This window comes from Pectinophora gossypiella, chromosome 22 (assembly GCF_024362695.1).
Source record: "Pectinophora gossypiella chromosome 22, ilPecGoss1.1, whole genome shotgun sequence".
Taxonomy (NCBI): Eukaryota; Metazoa; Arthropoda; class Insecta; order Lepidoptera; family Gelechiidae; genus Pectinophora; species Pectinophora gossypiella.
In genome coordinates, this window is record NC_065425.1 from 5,502,570 (window position 1) to 5,525,445 (window position 22,876).

The following is a 22,876-nucleotide window of genomic DNA, read 5'->3' on the forward strand; positions in this document are numbered from 1 at the left end:
TTTTTTTTTTTATGTCACTACAATATTTTTATAGATGAATCGAATCCAGGCCCTCAAAGAGAGCTCAAAAGCTATAAAATTATAAAAAATATAGGTATCTTACAAAGACAAAAGAGCGATGTATTTGCGTGTTGAGATATTTCATATCTATTGCACTTATTGTTATTATTAGTATTAACCTTCACTTATATTAGTAATACTTTATTCTACAATCAGTATAGTGTGAGTCAGTGTACAAAACAGTTGTTTATCTACTCAAATAGTGATAGAGTTATTATTAAATTAAACATAAATAAACATTATTAATAAGATATAAGAGCATTTGTCAAAACAAAGTAGGACACGGACACTATCAACCTACTTGTTTACAAAATATTATTATTATTTTTGTTTACGTGATGAATAAAGTAATGCAAATTTTTAAAATATTCAATAATTTTAATAAGAAATTCGCAAGGTGAGTGTATAATTATTATATCTAAGCACAATAGTATTACTCTATAAGAACATTACGAGACAACATCATCATCATCATCATCTCCCTAGCCTTATCCAGTTTTTCACAGGGTCCGCTTACCTAACCTGAAGATTTGACAGGTCCGGTTTTTTTTACAGAAGCGACTGCCTGACAAACCTTCCAACTCGCGAAGGGAAATCTAGCCCAATATAGGTTAGGTCACAAACCTACGAAATGAATTTCTGGGGAATGTGGGTTTCCTCACGATGTTTTCCTTTACCGATGAGCACCTCCAAACATGAATTCTAAATCATTGGTTGAGGCATATATGCTGGGATTCCAACCTGCCACCTCAAAGTCAGAGTCAAGCTTTCTACCAATTGGGCTACCACGGTTACAAAATATTAGTTTAAAAGGTTCAAATAAACCAGTCACCTTCATACAACATTGGCCCCACACCCAAAAGTGCCGAGAATCCGATAACCAAAATAATGGTTATAGAGTTAGTGTCATACTAAAAAAATATTTAGGGGGCACCCTGGGTAGCGTAAAAATGAGTGTCAAGAATGGTCTTGTAATGCATTATCCTCCTACCATTATCCCATTCTAGGTGGTGGTAATAAGGTATGTTCTTCCATTCATTTCTCGCAGTCGTCATATCGGTACGCACACCTTTCACATACACCTTTCCTTTTTTTCTTTTTTTTATAATTCATCCACACTTTCTTGGGTCGTCTCCTACCCATCCACATTTATACTCATAACCCTTGAATGGTCTTAATTTTTTTTTATTTATTATTTTTCTCAAAATATCTGTTGCTGTTGCTTTGACATTACAGGACTGCCGTAGATTCTGTGAGTAAAGAGGTCCCGACAGATAAAGGTATAAAACCTTGGCATGAAATTCCGGGACCTCCGTCCCTGCCTATCATAGGGCAATTCTACCATTTTCTACCTGGTGGTAAGTTTATTATTTGCTCATGAGATTTTTTTTCGTCGATTTGTGAAATCACAGTTATATATGTTTACGCTAGTTATATATGTTTAAGCTCAAACAAGAGAATATCCAAGTATTTAGAGGTACATCCATTGTAAGTATAAAGAACTAAGTACTCTTTCACCAAGCTTTCTGTTGGACCAACGTGGTAGGCGCTCCTGTGTTTATGACCATTGAAATTATCACAAAGGCTACCATTAAAATAATATGTATTTATTTATTTATTTATTTTATATTGACATCGTATACATAAATCTGGTTATTAAAAAGTTACCAAACATAATGAAAACCTCCAAACAACATTAAATCGTATTTAAATAGCGCTAAAGTAGTTTTATATTCCCCTTTTGTATAATTTTGAGCGTAAATGTAAAAAGTTCTGAACGCGGTAAGACTTTTGGAAAGAGATAAAAATGCCAGAGGAATTATTTTTTAAATAAAGACAAAAAATACCCAGAAAAGCAAAAAGCTACTATTTACATAAGTAGCATATTATTATATTCAAGTCATGTAGAATTTTATAGATAAAAAAAGTTAAAGATAAAGTTTAGAAACTTGACGATGGTCCATAACCTGAATTTTATTCCTAATCAACACAATTCAGGAACCTTTGGCAATTGATGACCAGAGGGTTTAAATGTCCACGTTAAAAAAAAACATCCTTCTTCTCTCGTGTGGGTTGAGAGGTGGTTTACCAACCTCATAAACCCTGGTGTCAGGGCTACTACTGAGCCGCCAAAGGCCCCTGACATGACTCATGTAACGACTCCTTACTTACATCAGTAAGTAGTAACCGGGACCAACAGCTAAATGTGCCTTCCGAAACACACAACCCAAGATAGAAGAAGAAGACTAGAGTCGATTCTTTGAAATATAATCCTCGCATGACGACATGAACCGAGGTTTGCGCCCAATCGGGCACACTCAGGCCTGACGTCTTCAATTTAGTACCGGGTGAGAGCCTTCAGAGTTCCTCATTAATTTGTCCAGCCAAGTAGTTAATGCCACTTGCAGCGAATCGACAATAAGTCACGTAATAAAATAGCGCTATACAGGGTGTTAGTGACATCGTAACGAAAACTTTGAGGGATGATTCAGACCATAATTCTGAGTTGTAAGTAGAATATTCCGCCGCAAAAGTATGGAACTGAAAATAATTAAAAAGACACTAAAATCTTCATGAATTTTTCGACAGGAAAATCCACTTGATATCAACTCAGAATCATGGTCTGAATCACCCCCATCACTATTTGTTACACTGTGAATATCACCCATATGTACTTGTATATCTACTTGCATGTATGTACTTTTACTGGGTGTAAGTGACATTTAGCTCAGTATTGTGAGTTAATATCAACTGGTATTTTCCATCGCAAAAGTATAGGATTAAAAATATTTTTGAGAAAACCCAAAAAGTCATTAATTTTGCGACGGAAAATTCTACTTGATATTAACTCAGGATCAAGGTGTGAATCATCCGCCTTTGTATTCGTTACGATGTCAGTAACACCCAGTTTATTACCGAAGACAACAAAAGTGAACATTTTTAATGTTTTACAGGGTCACTACATGTATTAGAAACATACCCGGAAGTTGCCTATAAGAAATACGGACCAATCGTTCGACTAGACGCCATGTTTGGCAGACCACCATATGCACTGATTTTTGATCCTGAAAGTGCTGCACAGGTTATTATAATTCTTCTTCATATCGTGAGGGTTATGAGGTAGAATACTAAACTCATCAACCCTGGTGTCAGAGTTATTATTGAGCCGCCAAAGGCCCCTGACATGACTCATAATGCATGATTATAATTAAAAACATTTTTTTTTTGTGGGATGTATATAGGCTGTTTATGTTTTTATATAACATCACATAGGCTCATGACTACTTTTCGATATCTCAATTGGAGTACTAATAGAACTCAAATTCAAATTCAAATTCAAAAATATCTTTATTCAGTAGGTAACATAGTTACACTTTGAATCGTCAATTTTTACATAACGAACGTCTCATCCGCCTAAACCTACTGCAGCTTCTCACAACCTGTATAGCCGGGGAAAAGAAGCTGCAAGAAAAACCTCGGCACAGGACCCTAAACGTTCTTTAAAAAAATAAACATAAAATATTGATATACAATTGAGTCATTTAGCTGCCTAATATCAGTTCTCAGACAGTTAATCCCATGCATTCATATCTTCTAAATAATCACTAACTTTATAATAACCTTTTTTGTAAAGTTTTTGTTTAACTACTGTCTTAAAGCAGTTGAAAGGCAAATTCTGAATGTCAATGGGAATCTTATTGTAAAAACGTATACATTGCCCCTTAAAAGATTTAGTAATCTTATGTAATCGACTGACTTGTAAAGCAAGTTTATTTTTATTCCGGGTATTAACAATGTGCCGATCGCTATTTTTTGCAAATAATCCTATAATGTTTTTTTACATATATTAAGTTTTCAAAGATATATTGTGATGCCAAAGTTAAAATATTAATTTCTTTAAATGACAATGGGCACTTTTGTATGAAACTTGGTCCAAGAACCTCCACTGATGAGACTTATATGTAATGAAAGCTTATGCTTTCCCTATGATTCTGGCAAAGTTCTATCAGATTCTGTCCCGGGGTTCTTTTTTTACGGCCATGTTTGTCCTGGCTAAAAATGTGATAAAATACAGTGGGAGCTAAAATCGACTCAAGATTTGTTGCTGGATAACTAAGTCTACATAAATAATTATGTATCATATTGTATATCATTTTAAAGAGGATCTTTTCCAAAATCCGAAACATAAAAAAAAAACAAAAAAAAAATCTTTTTGTAAGCGAATTATAGTCAATTTATATCTGCAGCGCCATTGTTTCTCGGTAGCTAAGTTCAAGTTTCATGCCTTTTACCCCTTCCAAAAGTATCTTACCGATTTTTTTTTATATTGCTTCCGGAATTTGATCTGAGTGATAATAACAAGAAAAATAAATAAACACCTCTCCGATAGAGACCGGCTAAGCTATTGCCTATTGCAAGAAATCGTCATCATTAGCAAGTCATTACGGTATTGCATATAAGCTTATCAGCAACTTGGAACTTGGTCCAAGAACCTCCACTAGTGAGACTTGCATGTAATGATAGCTTATACTTGTCCTATGATTCTGGCAAAGTTCTATCAAACTCTGTCCTAGGGTTTTTTTACGGCCATGTTTGTCCTGAGTGTACAGTAGTGGACTGCAAAATCACCTTAGGATTTGTTGTCGAAAAACTATTTAACTAAGTCTATATACATAATTATATATCATAATGTATATCAATTTTAAAGGGGAAGGTTATCAGAATCAGAAACACAAATAAAAAAAATGCATTATGTAAACGACTTTTAGCCAACTCACGTCCGTAGCACCATTTTTCTCAGCAGCTACGTACGAGTTTCGCGCCTTCCAACCTTTCCAAAGGAGCCCAATCATTTTTTCCTTCTTCTGATATTGCATTCTTAACCTGACAAGTGACAACAAAGAAAAAAAAATAAGAAGAAATAAAATAGATACCATTCCGATAGAGGCCGCGTAAGCTATGGACCTATTGCAAGATAACGTACTCAAAGGCTAGTCATTATAATCCAACAGACGTAACATGATTAGAATGCGGCGGGACGGAAATGTAGTACATCGCCTTATGCGAAGAGACGAAATATGTGTCTCTTTAACACTAACAGTATACAGCTTAGTACGAGAGAAACAAGAAATAAGTCATTCTAATCAAGATGCAATACAATGACTCTATTGTATACAAAAGAAACACATTTATTAAACAAGTTCAGGCAATAACTGGTGCAAAAGGCGGCTTTATTGCCAAGGTAGCAATTACTACCAGGCAACCTTACGTTTACGATACGTTTGTTGTACCATTCGGCATTGTTTATAAGACAAGATATAAGCCTGGATTAATAAAACAAGATTGTGGTGAAAGAAAACATACTACATTTGCGTCCTCCTGCATTCTAATCATGTTACGTCTGTTGGATTATAATGACTAGCCTTTGAGTACGTTATCTTGCAATAGGTCCATAGCTTACGCGGCCTCTATCGGAATGGTATCTATTTTATTTCTTCTTATTTTTTTTTCTTTGTTGTCACTTGTCAGGTTAAGAATGCAATATCAGAAGAAGGAAAAAATGATTGGGCTTCTTTGGAAAGGTTGGAAGGCGCGAAACTCGTACGTAGCTGCTGAGAAAAATGGTGCTACGGACGTGAGTTGGCTAAAAGTCGTTTACATACTTAATGCATTTTTTTTTATTTGTGTTTTTGATTCTGATAACCTTCCCCTTTAAAATTGATATACATTATGATATATAATTATGTATATAGACTTAGTTAAATAGTTTTTCGACAACTAATCCTGAGGTGATTTTGCAGTCCACTACTGTACACTCAGGACAAACATGGCCGTAAAAAAACCCTAGGACAGAGTTTGATAGAACTTTGCCAGAATCATAGGACAAGTATAAGCTATCATTACATGCAAGTCTCACCAGTGGAGGTTCTTGGACCAAGTTCCAAGTTGCTGATAAGCTTATAATATGCAATACCGTAATGACTTGCTAATGATGACGATTTCTTGCAATAGGCAATAGCTTAGGCGGTCTCTATCGGAGAGGTGTCTATTTATTTTTCTTGTTATTATCACTCAGATCAAATTCCGGAAGCAATATAAAAAAAATCGGTAAGATACTTTTGGAAGGGGTAAAAGGCATGAAACTTGAACTTAGCTACCGAGAAACAATGGCGCTGCAGATGCAAATTGACTATAATTCGCTTACATAAAGACTTTTTTTGTTTTTTTTTATGTTTCGGATTTTGGAAAAGATCCTCTTTAAAATGATATACAATATGATACATAATTATTTATGTAGACTTAGTTATCCAGCAACAAATCTTGAGCCGATTTTAGCTCCCACTGTATTTTATCACATTTTTAGCCAGGACAAACATGGCCGTAAAAAAAGAACCCCGGGACAGAATCTGATAGAACTTTGCCAGATTCATAGAGAAAGCATAAACTTTCATTACATATAAGTCTCATCAGTGGAGGTTCTTGGACCAGATTCGCCCATTCTCCTTTATTTCTAAGTGACATCTTGGGTCCCAACTTGTAAATCGCCCGAATGGCTCGCTTTTGCAGAACAAAAATGCTGTTCACATCTGCAGCATGACCCCACAGCAAGATGCCGTACGACATTAGACTGTGGAAGTAGGCAAAATAAACTAATCGCGCGGTTTCTACATCGGTTATTAAACGAATTTTTTTGACCGCGAATGCTGCTGAGCTGAGCCTTTTGGACAACTTATCAATATGGGGACTCCATTGCAGCTTAGCGTCCAAAGTAATTCCCAAAAATACAGCAGTATCCGTGAGGTCCAATTCCTTATTTTTTACAATAATAGAATCGAGCGGCCTACTAACATTCGATAACGTAAAATAAACATATTTTGTTTTATTTTCATTAAGTAGCAGGTTGTTTACAGTAAACCAATCCACTACCTCTGAAATGGCGTTGTTTACATCGTCAAAGGAATCTTGTCGTCTCTTTACTTTAAAAAGTAAGGAGGTATCATCTGCAAACAGCACCACCTCATGTTTTACAAGACTAGGTAGGTCGTTTATGTAAACTAGGAATAGAAATGGACCTAGAATTGAGCCCTGAGTATATTCTAATGATACTGCATGCTTCGATTCGCTTTAACCCTTTCACGGACAGAAACCAAGGGTCAATGATGGTTCATAATAGGTAGCATGGAATCGGAACGTCCGCAGACGTTCTGTCCTTGAAAGTATTAAAGGTAAAGCTGCACTCCTTTTATAATATTCTCGTTTTGTGCATATTTTGGTCCCATTGATTATGCTCCCCCAGTTCATTGTTTTAAAAGCACATTTGCGCTTTGATTGAATTGGAATCATCATTATTAATTTAAGAGCCTCTTGTCGGTGTAGCATCCTCCAGTCTTGTCTATCAAAGGCCGATTCTTTGACTTTCTTATAAGACATGACGTTCGTCTTTTCTTTAATTTGTTCCAAGTAAGCTCTTTGCTCTTCTTGTATTGGAATACAATTGAATATTCCTCGGGATATAAAATCATGTTTTCACCAAATGTGTATTCATTTGACTGCTGAGTAGGTCTAATCCAATCTAGAGACAATGTTTCATTATAAATATTTAGAACAAAATCAACTTTGCAGGTTTATCGAGGAGAAAACTTGACACCAACCCGAACAGGGTTTTATTCACTGAAGTACTATAGGGAAGTGTATGGCAGGAAGAAAGGAGAGCCTGATAAACCAACAGGATTGATAACTGAGTAAGTTTACTAGTAGGTTTAAGGGAATTCTCGTACACGTTATCCACATCAACGTTATCGAAAAACCACTGTTTTTCCTATTTATAAATAGGTCCAAAGCAGATTGGTGTATCATTTCATTATATTTTATCAAATCTGACAAAAATGTGAACATAAAACGAAAAGAATAATGATTAATTCATATTAATTCGAGCGGAGTCATAAATCATCACGCGTCAAGTTGCAGTCACTCCTCGTGTTAATAGATTATCAGCTCATCGATTACAAATCATCTACCATGTTAGACGGAAAATGGTCCCTAAAGTAAGAACATTTGAAGTCCATTTTTCCCTACCAACTGCATCGAACTCTTTAATAAACAGTTTTCTTTCTACAAGTACGAACTACCGTCAAAATTACGACGACGTTTCCGAGGTTAGTGCTGAACTAACACTAAAAGTTGCACATTTTACAGCCAAGGAGAAAAGTGGAAGAAGGCACGTTCCACCATTAACCCTGTCATGTTACCGCCGAAGACAGTCAAGCGACATACCAAGATATTAGATGAAATTGCTCTGGATATGGTTGAACAGTAAGTTGTGAAGATCCTGGGATTATTGTTTGTTTTATTACAAAAAATCTTTATTTGTTATAACTTTACAACACTAAGAAACTGACACAGTCAAGTTCATAGTACTTACATTAAAATTTACAACGTTTCGCCGGTTGAAACTTAAGGAAACTTACTACACAAGTTTTACACTACTAGATACCATGACAGTAATGCAGATAACTTATTTATACGTAATAATGTATGTGCACTTTAGAAAAGGCATATTTTGGCATCAAATACATTTAAGTATTAAACATCTTTGAGTTTCACTCGGTATTTTTTTTTCTGACTGTAACTGTTCCTGGGGTTTTACTTTTCTGGACTGTAGCTATTTTTAAACTCTGTCAATTTTGTATAAGTAGATACCTATTTCAATCAATCAAACAATCAATAATACTTTATGGCACAACGACATATGTGCAGTCATGAGCAATATAATGTACCCACTTTAGGTCTCTGTCGCACTAACATATTTATTGACATTTAGTGAGACTTACAGTTCAATTTGTCAAAAAAGTTAATGTGACGTGGTACCAAAGTGTATACATATTAATGCTCGTGACCGTACACAGGACATAAACATACGAATAAAAATAAGCACAATAGGCGGCCTATTTATAACGTAACATAGTATCACGCCCGTATCTTCGAAGGAGTAGGCAGAGAAGTATATTACACCCACTCCTAGCCAGCTATGTTTAAGTCCCATGTAATAGGGGGCGAGCCCATTGCCATTAACCGGGCACAAATCCTGGAAACCATGTGATATCAAATATCTATGATCCAAACTCATAAAGTCTAATTCAATGGTTTAGAGCCCGAGAAGGGACCACCACGATCTAAGTCACGCAGTGCTATCACGGATTTTCTATCTATTTATATCTAATTTTTAATTACAGCCTGAAACGAATACGGAACAAGGATAATAAAATCAAAGGAGAGTTTGACATACATATGAACATGTGGGCTCTGGAATGTGTCGGAGCTCTGGCTTTTGGAGGTCGTCTTAATTGCTTCGACCCTGATCTTCCAGAAAATTCACTAATGAGAAGGATGATACATTGTGTTCACGAAACCCTGGCTTTGTCGAATGAGCTAGACTTCAAACCGAATGTCTGGAGATACATCTCGACTCCTACGTTTAGAAACGCTATGAAAGTGTATGCAGAACATGAAAGGTAAGGGTTGTTTTAGTATAAAATACATTAGTAAGTAGTTATGTACTCAGATTTTTAAGTTTAATATCCTCAAGTTACAAAGAAAACTTCGTAAGCACCATCTTTGAAAAATTACAACAGGATGTGATTTTAGGTATCTTTCAATAGACATTTAATCCAGATAAAAGTCAAAAGACAAAAGAATTAATTGAAAGAAATCGGGGTTTTGTTGATTAAAATTACATCATGTACCTAATTAAGAACAAGATTCCTACATTTATTTACAATCGTTGTGTATTTGGGTGTAACGCGTTTGTGTTAGGTAATACTAGTTTTTCTAAATCAAGAATTTCTTAGTTAAAACTATATTGAAAAAAAAGTTAGTTTCGTTACCAAATCTGTTAGGTTAGGTTAGCCGAAGCAATAAGCATTTCTTTATCATCCTCAGAGTTTAATGTGTTTAGTATGCTGATAGCAATAGCGAAAAAGCAGTGCGAACGAAACCGCAAGCAAGCGTGCCGCAGTGATACAGCAGCTGCTCCGAGTGCTTGACTCAAATTTTAGTCTTCACTTCACCAATGCTTATAGTAAAAACTAGTTTTAACTAGAGAAATAGCGTTTTCACCGAAATATAAATATGGCATTTATGGTTCTAGACATTCAAAATATTTCGTCGAACGGGCCAAAGAGAAACTAAAGTCTCCGAATCAAAACCCGGATGAAGAAAGAGGTATGGTGGAAAAGCTTCTAGAAGTTGATGAAAATATTGCTGCAGTAACTGCTAGTGATATGTTGCTAGCTGGTATTGATACCGTAAGTAAATAATGAAGCAATAATAATGTGTACGAAACAGATTTATGAGGCCAAGTACATTCGGTAGAGTTCGAAGATGTACGTGATAAAATTCATGATGTTTAAAGAAAGGTCAGGCAGGATTTAGAGTACTTTACAGCTGACGAGCATGTATGGAAGAAATGAAAATGGTGTGTAACATATATGTATAACTCCGTGGTGTCTATCTATGGCCACGCGAAACAGCCGTGATAAATTATGAGCGGTGATCAAGGGTTATCAAAAAAACAAACTTTAACCACCTCTAAAAACCGAGTTATCAGCGTTTTCATTAAATAAGAAATGTACGAGAAAAACTTTTATTTCAAGAGATGGCAGTAATATTTTAAAACTTACAGTTAAGGAATTCTGACGCCAGCAGAATTGCAATATTACTTTTTCCTTTGCTTTAAAAGCAATCATTTGACTTTCGTTTTAAAAAAACAGTTTGAAATGTGGATGTATTTCACAGTGCATTTATTATTGTTCTTTTTGAGATCGTAAATAAGGCAAAATTAATCTAAATAAAAAATATTTAGAAAAAGTATTTACAAACATTTACCGGTGTTCAAGGGGACTTTATGTTTCCTCTTCTCCCTGCCTAACTTGAATGTTAGGCAACCAAGTAACTGACATTGTATTCATTTTTTAAGAACGTCTTAGCCATTGTGCCGAGGTTTTTCTTGCAGCCCCTATTCCTCGGCTATATAGGTTGTGAGAAGCTGTAGTAGTTTTTGGCGGATGAGACGTTCGAAAAAATATGTTTATGTAAAAAAAAATATTTTTTGTTTTATAGCACTCACCCGTGCTTAAGGAAACATTACGAAACACAAAGAGAAAATTTAAATCGAAAAAATATTTGACTCGGACTTGGACTTCAACCCGTAGCTCTTGTCAAACCGGAATCAGCGTGTAAAGCGTTACGTTACCGGGTCCTCCTGCGTTTATATATATGTTGGCAACTGATTTTTTTTTGATTAATAGTTAAATAAAGCATCTTTTGTTATAGGTGGCGCATTCAGTCATATCAACTCTGTATTACCTGGCGAGTAACCCTGATAAACAACACAAATTAAGAGAAGAATCAATTGCAGGTGATCAGAAAGTATATTTGAAAGCGTGCATTAAGGAAAGTTTAAGACTAAGATCAATTGCTTTCGCCAATTTGAGATTGACAACTAGGGAGTACAACTTGATGAGCTATAGGATACCTAAAAATGTGAGTAGAACGTTGAATTTAGCTATTTTCGTTAATCTTTCGAATGATGGAACGTAGATATAGATCAGGGGGGTTAAAATGGCCACATGGAAGCAATTCATCTAAGAAAGCAATATTGCTATTTGACATTTGTTTGCATTGCGCACTTACTTTTATATGCGCAAATGTCAAATTGCAATAATTGCTTTCTTAGGTGAATTGTTCCGATGTGACCATTTTAACCCCCCTGAATGTAAAATCCTCAGCAAAATCTATCCGTGTTTCGGAAGACAAGTTAAGTCGTTGGTCTTCCTGGTCGGATGTAAGTATGTAGTCATTATCCTCGTAACGCCCGGATTTCCAGACACAATAGTTAAACAATGGGATTTGGATTTTAAAAGGCATCTGGGCCTTACGACCTTATATGAGCCTTGTCAGGAGCCTTTGGTGGCTCAATAGTAACACCAGGGTTGATGAGGCTGGTATTCCACCTCACAACCCACACGATAAGAAGAAGAAACAAAGCCTATTGCGTCTGGTGTCTCGACTGATGAGAGGCTTAATTTCCTCTCGTGTGTGTTGTGAATATGAGATCAATGACCGATGCCATGTCAGTCCCAAACCCTGGTGTCAGTGTTATTATTGAGCTGCCAAAGACCCCTGCCATGGCTCATTAAAAACGATATACTTTTTAAAAATAAAGAGTAGCCGGCACCTGCTGAACGTGCTAGTAGCACGGATCATCTTACTTTTAGACAATCAGGTGACCAGCCTGCAATATCCTAACCAAATAAGGGATTACGAAGTCTTCTTCTATCGTGTGGGTTGTAAAGTGAATCACCGACCTCATCAACTCTGGTGTCAGGGTTATTATTGAGCCGCCAAAGGCTGACATGGCTCATGTAACGACTACTTACTTACTTATAAAGTGATTTTTATGATATGTCCCCACTGGGATTAGAACCCGTGAAATCCGGCAACGGAAACGACTGGACCATGGAGGCCATTGATTAGTACCTAGTCAGGCTATATATTAACGACCTTTCCGTAGATATAAGAAAGAATGGAATAGTTCCAAGACAAATTAATGTCGAGTTGGTCTACAGTATAATTAATGCTGCTAACCTGATTGTAACTACAGGTGTACGTAGTGGCTTTTCACAATCACATGTGCCTAATGGAGAACCAATTCCCGAGGCCTCATGAATATATCCCAGAGAGATGGATCGAGAAAGGGCCCTTAAGTCATCGGAACGCCCATCCTTTCGCCTACAGTCCCTTTGGATTTGGAACCAGAAATTGTATAGGTAATTATTATTAAAGTCAACTTCTTCGTCGATTTCACCAGCCTATGGTCGGAGTCATTATCGAGCTGCCTTAGGTTCTTTTGAGGGCTCATATAGTACGTATACCTTCTGAACTAAATACTTAGTTAGTTCACTTGCTTATTGTTTAATTATCTTACTTTCAGACAATCAAGTAATTTGCTTAACATTTTTTTTTATTTTGATTATGTTTTATTCTTCTTACTACTTATTAGGTTTATGGTGATCGTGAAACTTACAGATGATTGTCATGTTCTTGGCAAGCCTGTGTTCATCCAGCCCTCGCAGTAAGCGCGTCGCGCGCTGCGCTTATTTTATCGAGAGCTTTGACCAATACGCGTATGACAAAGATAGCATTTGCTGCGTCTATTGGTCGAAACCCTGGATACATTATAATTCGCGCAGCGCGTAGCGCGCGGCGCGCTTGCCGTGCAGCCTACAGCAATCGTTGTATAGATGAAATGAAGCATTGTTTGTATTTGTAAGTTTTGATGCAGCGACTTTTTATAGAAGCCGTGGTAGCCTAGTTGGTAGAACGCGTTTTCAATTTAAGGTCGGAGGTTCGAATCCAGCACAGGCCTAAACCAACGATTGTCGAATTTGTTTTCATATTCATGTTTGGATTATAAATGATTATCACGTGCACAACGTTGATGAGTTATGGCCGTACTAAGTGAACTATGGCAACATTTTCGCAGGTCATCGCATAGCTGAACTGGAGATGGAAACTTTTGTAGCGAGAATAATTCAGAAGTTTCACCTGGAGTGGGTCGGCCCGCCGCCGGGGAAGAGGCAGAAGTCTATCAACTATGTCGTTGGCCCGTATAACTTTGTATTTAAAGACGTTTAGGTCTAATGAACTAATAATTATAAGTTTTTTTTTTTCAGCTGTGCTCGCCGGCTCGAAGAACCTAAGAATACAATATACATTATTATAACTTAAAATAAAATACCTAAAAAATGTAAAACTATTCAGGGATTTGTTGAATATAATATTGAATAATTAAAGATAATAATGAATAATTAAAGATATATGATATTGAATAATAATTATATATGCTGTTTGTTTAAATTAAACAAGCCGATTTTTATTCCTTATAGAAAAAATAAAATACCCATTTCTAATTGGAACACGTGATGCGCAACAAAAGACTGCGATTTTTTCTTATGCGGAATTTCCACTTAATAACTTACCGGATTTCTTTTCTAATTTTTCCTTCATTCAAGTCCTTCGAAAAATTCACTTCTTTCGTCCCTTCTTATTATTGGGAAATGCGTAAGCATTGAATAATTTAAACGTTTGTTATAAATACATATGAAAAATCTTGTGTTAATCTTAAGTAGGTACCTATTTATTTCTTCAAATTAAGTGGTGCGTCAGGAAAGAAAGAAAGAAAGGATTATAGGATTACAGGATTATAGTACCTCAGTGATTTTTTTGGTTTGTGCCAACTCCGACGGGAAATAGGTGAGATGTTGTGTACTTTTTATTAAAAGATTTGACGAGTATGTTTGACCACATTCCAGCTTGGAGTTAAACAGGCGATGTGGTCTAAAGTGGAGCACTCTTGCCTTGAAAATCCCCAAATTATAAATTATATGTATACAATACACAGGAAGAGAATTCCATTCATTAGCAGTTCGCATAATGTAGGAGGAAGCGAATAGTTCGAAGGGAAAGAATGTCCACCACATATGGATGGAATCCCTCCCCGCGTTGTGTTATAAGATGGTGAAAGGTGCAGGTGAAATCAGTTCGTGTGATTCATGAGCACTCTCATCGAAATAATAAAAAACACACGTGTATCTATATAATGTACGAATGACATAAAAAGGTCAGAATGAAAAAGTGATAGCTGAATAGGGTATTTCACTGGGTCAAAAATAAAATTATAAAATGCTAATCTAGAAATAGAAGCCAGTCTAAAGATGAACAAAAATCAATCTCTTTTTACTTTTTGGCTTATTTTCGAATTTAATTTGTGAAATAAATAGCAATGAATACGACGTATGACCGCTTTTATTGATGACGTTACCGAACAGTATTTCCATGCAAAGTCCAAAGAAATCTTTCGTTTTGCCGTTTCGTAAAAAGTAGCTAATTTGACTAGGTTGTCAAATAGCCCATTAAAGAAGAAAATGCATTCAACTTTATGTAGGTACTTTCAGATTTTTATGTTCTTATGTATTTTCATATTCTTGTTTCATACATTTTAGTGTCATTTTTCCGTAGTTGAGTTTTTGTTTTTAAACTTATACTATTTTAAAAATAGAACATAAACGCATTACAATGGCGGTAGTGCACAGTAATTAAGGTACGCGGTGACACAGATAATTAATTCCGTAGACGACGCGCTCGCTGCGGGTTCGAGAATAGACCCCCAGCCACTCGTACATTATACTTATTCGAAAAAATCTTCTTTTGTTTTGGACCCAGCCTTGCCCGAATACATTGACAGGCATTGGCATTTTTTTTTTGATAAATATTATTGAAGTATGAGAGATGACACAAGCTCAGAAGTACATCCATCGCAAGATGATCTGAGCACCCACACCTTACCGAGCTTTCTGTTAGATCAACGCGATTGGTGGAACCGTATCGCCGTCTATAATGATAATGGTGTTAGTGAAAGCTGCAATCAAGATTAAACCCCCGAAGCAAGGCGGTGTATTTTTTTACGGCGCATTAGCGCTTCTGCACTGTAAAGTCTTGAAATGTAAATAAATAAAAAAATGTAAGAGATCTCATTATGACATCTTAAATATGACATCTGAACTGAATTTTCTTGCTCACCGTGCATATTGAAACTAAAATAAGGTTAAGCTTATATCCTCTAGAATAGGCACTATATAGTAGATTTAATTAAATAAATAAATTAAATAGATGTTACAGTCAAAAGGGTAGAAAATACGCCTGGACATTTTAAAAAGAAAACTTCCATAACGTTATCTTAGCGATGGTTGCCTATACCCAGCCTAAGGCGCTTCCTTACATTTGCGTTATAATTTATGGGATATTTTAATTTTAATTAACAGCACTTTGATACCAACCATCCCGTGACGTCACATCAGCAATGTTTAGGCAATTTTGTATCGTGATTTATTATTTACGAAATAGATATAAATTAAACTTAATTAGTAAAAGGATCCTTTGAATATTCTTACACGAAAAGAAATAAAAATACATTTATTTTGAAGTAGTTTTCTTTTCCTTTTCATATTGTGTGAAGATTTCGTTTTTATTATTTCGTAGAATTCGTTTTCTTTGAACAATTTATTTATTTCATGCTTGACAAATTTTGTGTCAGAGAAAATTAATTGCTATTGTATTGTGTTTATTAAAGTTTATTATATTATAAAATAATTGCTTTGTTTATTGTCCGACATAACTTGAGCTATATAACTTTGTAAGTCGACTTGGGGATCAAATAACCAAAAACACTAAGTAACAAAAGTTTTTAGGCAAGGAATATTTAGAAAAGAAGTCCATATTTCGACTGGGTATTTAAAAGAACTCGAGGAGCTCGGTGGCGCAGCGGTAAACGCGCTCGGTCTGCGATTGTTGAAGTTAAGCAACTTTCGCAAAGGCCGGTCATAAGATGGGTGACCACAAAAAAAAGTTTTCATCTCGAGCTCCTCCGTGCTTCGGAAGGCACGTTAAGCCGTTGGTCCCGGATGCATTAGCAGTCGTTAATAACCATAATTTTTCTTTATGATTATGTCAATGGTGTTACCTTCAGGACACCACTCGAATGCCGCTTTTGTTAGTTCTCCCATCCAGTTTAGTCCGCTTTTCTCCAGTTTAGATTGAAAATGGTCTAAATCCGTAATATTCAGTTACGTTCCGTTTCCGGGAGTATTTCTACTATGGAAATGTTCTCGGCAGTAAAAAGGCGAAAAACTCATATAAAAAGAGCTTTATTACCTAATCTTTAAGCAATTAAGACTACAGTAGAAGAAAGAACAATTTGAAAAAGAAAAGCAGTCAGTGTCTTTACGTAGGTACTATTAAAGAGTCCTTATAACGAGATAATTCCCACTTTGGGGACATTCCCGGGAACGACACATCACTGGTAATAATTATTCTGCTCGCGGTCTCGTAATTATACATACATACATAAACTCACGCCCGTAATCCCTAATGGGGTGGGCAGAGCGACAAGTAATCAAAGATAACTTGCAGCCACTGTTGATACAATGTCGTAAGCTGGATATGATAAACCTTAAGGGATCAGCCTATCGCCCATAATATTAGTCCATCCTGTTAGAGGATACAATCCCTCTGTCGGTTTTTACGACATGCCCGAGAAGACAAGAAGCTGAACGTGTTCTACGTTTTTTATTTGCTCCCAGAACAGCATAGAAGCAGTTATAAATTATAAATTGTATTATTAAAGTGATAGATCACAAAATATATTATTCTGACTTCTATTTGAGGACTCTAAAAATAGTGCCGTCGTCTACTTACAAGGAGTACAAGAGATAGATAGAGAAATATCTTGAAAAAAGAAATTTAAAAAATTGAAATATTTTATATCATACAGCGTGTTACGAGTCTTGTTAATGTTGAAACTTTATCGTTTGCAATGCTACTTTGCGAGGACTTTTGACAACTACTAAATTAACGTTGTTATTTCTATGTTCTTGTGTTATTCTTTGCGTTCTCAGTTTAAAATGAAGTTAGTTTTTGCTTGCTTTTGTTACGTTTGTGGTTCTATAGTTTGAAAAACCACACAATATAGGTACGTACCTTCTTCTTCTATCGTGTGCGTTGTGAGGTGGAGTACCAACCTCATCAACCCTGGTCTGGGAGCAAATAAAAAAAATAGACCGCGTTCAGCGGCTCATTTTCCCAGCATGTCGAAAAACCGACAGAAGGTTTATGTGATTTCTAATGTTAGATAGAAAAAAATCGATCGACCTAATATAGACTGTAGAATTGTTACGTGGAGATCCTTTGGGGAGGCCTATGCCCAGCAGTGGGCGTCGTACGGCTGATGATGATGACACTTGTTATGTACTTCTTCTATCGTGTGGATTGTGAGGTGTTGTTTACTTTTTACTTTATCACGTTAAAAGGTAACGTATAGGTAATTATCATTACCTATGAGAAAAAAGTGAACAACGCCATCTATCGTATGTTTGAGGAACGTTGATTGGCAAATCCCTAATTGTCAACAAATTAGTCATGAATAAATTATTTCCTGTTATTTCTTATTGTATTTTTCCCTTATTAGTTCCATGGTTGTTTGCAAGGGTTTTTCTGATGTTTTATCCCCAATAAACCAAAAATAAAACCTTGTGAAAACTTGTTACCATTACAATCTATGCTTTTGCACTGAGTAGACGTTTCTGAGATTTTTATTAATAATATTTTTATTGCAAGATTTTTAAGGTAAATGAATTCAATTTATACACTCTTTAGATATAACTTCATTACGTTTGTTGAAAAATATATAACACGCCTGTATTTTCGAAGGGGTCCCCAAATCCTCGGCAGCTATGTTCCATTGACATAATTATTATAAACATGATTCGATATGTTTATACAAAGTCAATGTCCCATAGTCCCATAGTCAATGTCCCATAATTATAATTGGGAGCGAGCACAAAATCTACCACGTGATATCAATTATTTATGATACAAACATGAATATATTGGACTGTGTTAAAGATAAATTATAAAATACTAATCTAGAAAATTTTACTAAGTATTCAAACTTCCGTTTTGACGTTTCGTAAAACGTATCTCATTTGACTAGGATTTCAAGTAGCCTACTCAAACTATAAAGTCAAACACAGTGGTTTAGAGATAATGATGTAAGTTATGTTCAGAGGACGCTAACCACGGATGTCTTGATATTTTTTATTAAGGAGTTGTTATATTTTTCTTAATTATTGCTTACCATTTCAGATGGGTGTTACGTCACTGTTCGTATTAGTGGTTGTAACTACTTGTAAGTACTTATTATAGAATACTCTATTGCCAATTAAGTATAAGTATACAAATGGATTTTTCCGTCGCAATATTTATTTTTTTAATGTTTTCAATTATATACTTTTGCGCTGAAAAAATCCACGTGATATTAACTCAGAATAATTAGCTGAATCATCCCCCTCAATATTCGTTCGATGTCACTTACACCCCGTGCAAATACTTACTGGTAGCCATACAAGTATGAGTATTAGTGACATCGTAACGAATACTGAGGTGGATGATTCAGACTATGATTCTGAGTTAATATCAAGTGGAATTTTCCGTCGCAAAATTCATGACTGTCTTTGTGTTTTATTTTTTTATTTTTTCAGTTCTGTACTTTTGCGATGAATAATTCCACTTTATATTAACTTAGAACAATGAGCTAAATCATCTCCCTCAGCGTTTGTTGCAATGTCACTTACACACCGTACAAATACATATAGGTAGTCATACAATTACGCATGAGTGTTAGTGACACCGTAACGAATACTGAGGGGGATGATTCAGACCATGATTCTGAGTTGGTATCAAGTGGAACTTCCTGTCGAAAAAGTTATGAAAATTTTAGTATTTTTTTGTAATTTTTTATAATAATAATAATAAAAAAGTTTATTTAGGTAAAACTAACGACACACATATATATTTACAATATTAAAATATACACACATTCATATTTAGTTGGAAAACATAAAGGTACATGGGTGCCGCAGCTCACCAAGAAAGGCCAGGGTTCAGTGAAAATTTACCCAGAGGGCAACACTGATTTTCAACCCACGCCGAATTTTTTTCAGTTTTATACTTTTGCGATCCCATGTATATTACTTTATACATTGTTTGAGGTTTACGCCGTTATATGTTTACAATGATGGTAATTATTGAAACACATAATATAGGTTCTTACCGCGGTACATCAGGCAGGCAGGAACCCAATGGTGGTTAGAACCCGATATCATGTGTTTCAATGGTACCAATTACTTTGCTAAAAACACCTTATCCTTTACAGGCTTTCTTAACTGTCAAGTGAATTCTGCAAGGGATGAACACACATGCACACAAGGTAAGTAAAAAACATCAAAATTTCAACTGATTTCAATAAGGAATTTTATAAAAGTTGGAACATGGTTTCAAAACATAACATAACATAAACAGCTTATATACGTCCCACTGCTGGGCACAGGCTTCCTCTGAATCAACTGGAGGGGATATGGAGCATACTCCATCACGCTGCTCCAATGCTGTTGCTGTTGGTTGGTGGAGGTGTTTTATTTACGGCTAATGGCCGGCGTGCCCTCCGAACAATCAAGTTTTTCGGACAATCAGGGGATTCAAGCCTGAAAAGTCGTTACCAAACAAAGGACAGTCTCACAAAGTGATTTCGACAAAGTCCCCATCGGGAATCAAACCCGGACCCTCCAGATCGTGAGCCTAACGCTCTAACCACTAGACCACGGAGGCTGTTTCAAAAACAAATTCGAAAATCGTTTAGACCTCTGCTGAGATTCTCGAATCTGCTCCCTCGCAGTGAGAGTCAAGCGTTCTTCCAACTGGGTTACCACGGGTTCCTAACGGATTCTGCATATTCCAAAAAATAATTACATATACATTAACAATTTCATGATTTTCAGACTATGCCAAAATCAATATAGACTTGGCTCAAGACATAAAATACAATAGAAGAGATGCGTACAGAAAAGGCTGCGAGGAAAGTCGAAAGCTGGTAGAGGAATGTGCTAAGAATCACTTCAGTTTGACCATCTTGAAAATGGGATACGAACAAAACTGTTTAAGCGCTGAGGTAAGCCGATTTTTTATCTGTATAATAAATTAATGAATTGCTGTTCGTTAGTTTCGCTAAAACTCGAGAATGGCTAAACCGATTTGACTAATTTTAGTCTTGAAATATTTGTCGGAGTCCAGCGAAGGTTTAAACGTTGAGGAAATATGGAAAAGGTGATATACAGTTTACTGGGCCATGTAATAATATATATTATACATATATAGCAGGAAAATGGGTAGGAAATAATAATTACGTGAATCCGGAAACAAAATAAATAAATTACTATTTTTCCGTATTAGGACGTATTCTGAATTATATTGTAAGTTATAGGATTTTCACCAGTTTAAACCCACATTATTGTTTAAATTGTAACCCTCGGAAGCTGCGTGGTCACTTCCCGCACGAGCATATTATTAAATTGCTTACTGGGAGGTCAACAACTTTGTAATTGTAAAATGCTGGAGAAATATTTATTTTTATTTATTATTTATTACATTAGTGGTGCAACATTATTTTTAATATTTATATTTTTGAGTTTCAATTACGTTTTTCGACATTGTCATAATGTACCCAACAAAAATCATTTTTTTAAGTGGTCTTAGGTCGGTATACAAGTATAACTAAGTTTTAGTAATTTATTTTTTCATCTATTTACAGGCTCAAAAGTGGTTGAACTCAAGTGGGACGATGATGCAAGGAGGCTTGCTGACAGGAATTCTTACCATTCTGACCATAATTTTAAGATTCTACTAAACCAACAAGATATACATAATAATTGTAGTTAATATTTTTTTATTTTACAATTTTACGGGTCTTATAACTGTACCAAAATAAATGTCTAATATTGAATTGTCTTAGTTATTTTTGTTACCATGTAAGAACTCTTTGTCTACAATAAATCAGTACAAAATAGGTATAATTTTTAATTAAATAAATGATTAAAATTTTATAGCATTTTGTTTTTGCTACCTATCTACATAGATATATTTACCTTGAGACAGCCTTAAAATAAATAATTATAATACGTTTATTTTCAACGTAATGTATGTATTTATTGTTTATTAGTGAACACTTATGTCTACATTTTTATGATAGTTATAATAATTTCCTAAATTATTTAATTTTAAGTTGATAATGCAATTACATTTTAAACTGTATTTTGTAATGCTGGTTATTACATTCATTTATTTTTCAAATTTATATAAATTTGAAAATTAGTTAATTTAGGTCATATTATGACCTACCTACATATTTTATTACTAAGTTTGATGCTACTTACTGACGTAATATTTTATAACAATGGCATCTTGTTTCTGTCAACTATGTCTCAGTTTTGAATATGTAAAACTAGACTGTCTTACTTTTTGGCACCACCGGCCTCACCCGGTTGCAAGCAGTAACAAAAAACACAAAAACAGCAGCAAATGTAGTAGAATCTACGCCATGAAAGAAGTCCCGCGGCCGCGGCGCTGGCGTCACAGTATCTGCATAGAGTTATTATGACTTATCATTTAGTTCCATTGAAATCTGCGGGACTTGGTGGTACGTACTCTTACTACGTTACGGAATAAACAAAAATACTATGTATAGAAAGGACACTCTCCGGCCCGCACCGATCCGAGCTACCCCGGGGTGGGGTAGCATTTTTGACACCGCTTGCCTAACTTAAACGTAAGCTTCATTAGGTTACATACACAACTGCGCTTGTTCGAAACTTCACCTGTATAGTAATTGATGTATTAACTATCAAGATATACCGCGTTATAAAAAAAAAAAAACACACCGACAACTTGGCGCTAACTTAGCCATATCTTCATACACAGCAGCGGTAGACAGATTTAAGAAGTACGAAATCCAAAATTTTGTTGTATCTTCGGTAGTTAATAGACCAATGTGTGTAGTTTACACACAATTACGCGTGTACCAAACTTCGACAGTGTAATGGGGAGAGTGAAGAGGAAGCTGGTGCAAGGAGTGGTAGATTTAAAGTGGTGCGGCAGGTCTGTGTGGTCGACAGGAATAAGAAGACGACTCAGCAGAAGGGTAAGGATATATCCCTTGCAGAGAATTGGAAAGAATTTGTCTTCTAATCTTACATACACGTATAAAGAGCTTTGAGGAGGCAAAGGGGGGTGTAAGGGGAGACTCCTCTCCATGAGACCATCATCAGAGACATCTGGTCCCACCTGATCCATCTGATCCACCTGCAGGGCT

General features: G+C 35.6%; 2 protein-coding genes and 1 long non-coding RNA gene across 5 annotated transcripts in view; 2 read left to right on the forward strand and 1 right to left on the reverse strand.

Annotated features, from left to right (window-relative positions):
* The window catches only part of LOC126377269 (uncharacterized), an 80,883-nt gene that overhangs the window by 3,725 nt on the left and 54,282 nt on the right, over positions 1-22,876 (reverse strand). The window lies entirely within an intron of this gene.
* LOC126377082 (cytochrome P450 CYP12A2-like) lies at positions 222-13,800 on the forward strand. The gene is made up of 10 exons (XM_050024739.1): positions 222-457; positions 1,297-1,418; positions 3,015-3,142; positions 7,684-7,802; positions 8,257-8,373; positions 9,294-9,572; positions 10,208-10,364; positions 11,392-11,601; positions 12,722-12,887; positions 13,604-13,800. Exons 1-10 carry the CDS (start codon positions 399-401, stop codon positions 13,753-13,755), a joined length of 1,509 nt encoding a protein of 502 aa, XP_049880696.1. The 5' UTR covers positions 222-398; the 3' UTR covers positions 13,756-13,800.
* LOC126377249 (uncharacterized) lies at positions 18,157-21,611 on the forward strand. The gene is made up of 5 exons (XM_050024970.1): positions 18,157-18,300; positions 18,820-18,862; positions 19,889-19,942; positions 20,511-20,680; positions 21,320-21,611. Exons 2-5 carry the CDS (start codon positions 18,820-18,822, stop codon positions 21,413-21,415), a joined length of 363 nt encoding a protein of 120 aa, XP_049880927.1. The 5' UTR covers positions 18,157-18,300; the 3' UTR covers positions 21,416-21,611.

Coding starts and splice junctions, on each gene's coding strand:
- LOC126377082 (XM_050024739.1), top strand. CDS start 399: ATGAATAAAGTAATGCAAATTTTTAAAATATTCAATAATTTTAATAAG. Junction 458..1,296: donor TTTAATAAGAAATTCGCAAG/GTGAGTGTATAA, acceptor TTGACATTACAG/GACTGCCGTAGATTCTGTGA. Junction 3,143..7,683: donor ATCCTGAAAGTGCTGCACAG/GTTATTATAATT, acceptor TCAACTTTGCAG/GTTTATCGAGGAGAAAACTT.
- LOC126377249 (XM_050024970.1), top strand. CDS start 18,820: ATGGGTGTTACGTCACTGTTCGTATTAGTGGTTGTAACTACTT. Junction 18,863..19,888: donor ATTAGTGGTTGTAACTACTT/GTAAGTACTTAT, acceptor TATCCTTTACAG/GCTTTCTTAACTGTCAAGTG. Junction 19,943..20,510: donor TGAACACACATGCACACAAG/GTAAGTAAAAAA, acceptor CATGATTTTCAG/ACTATGCCAAAATCAATATA.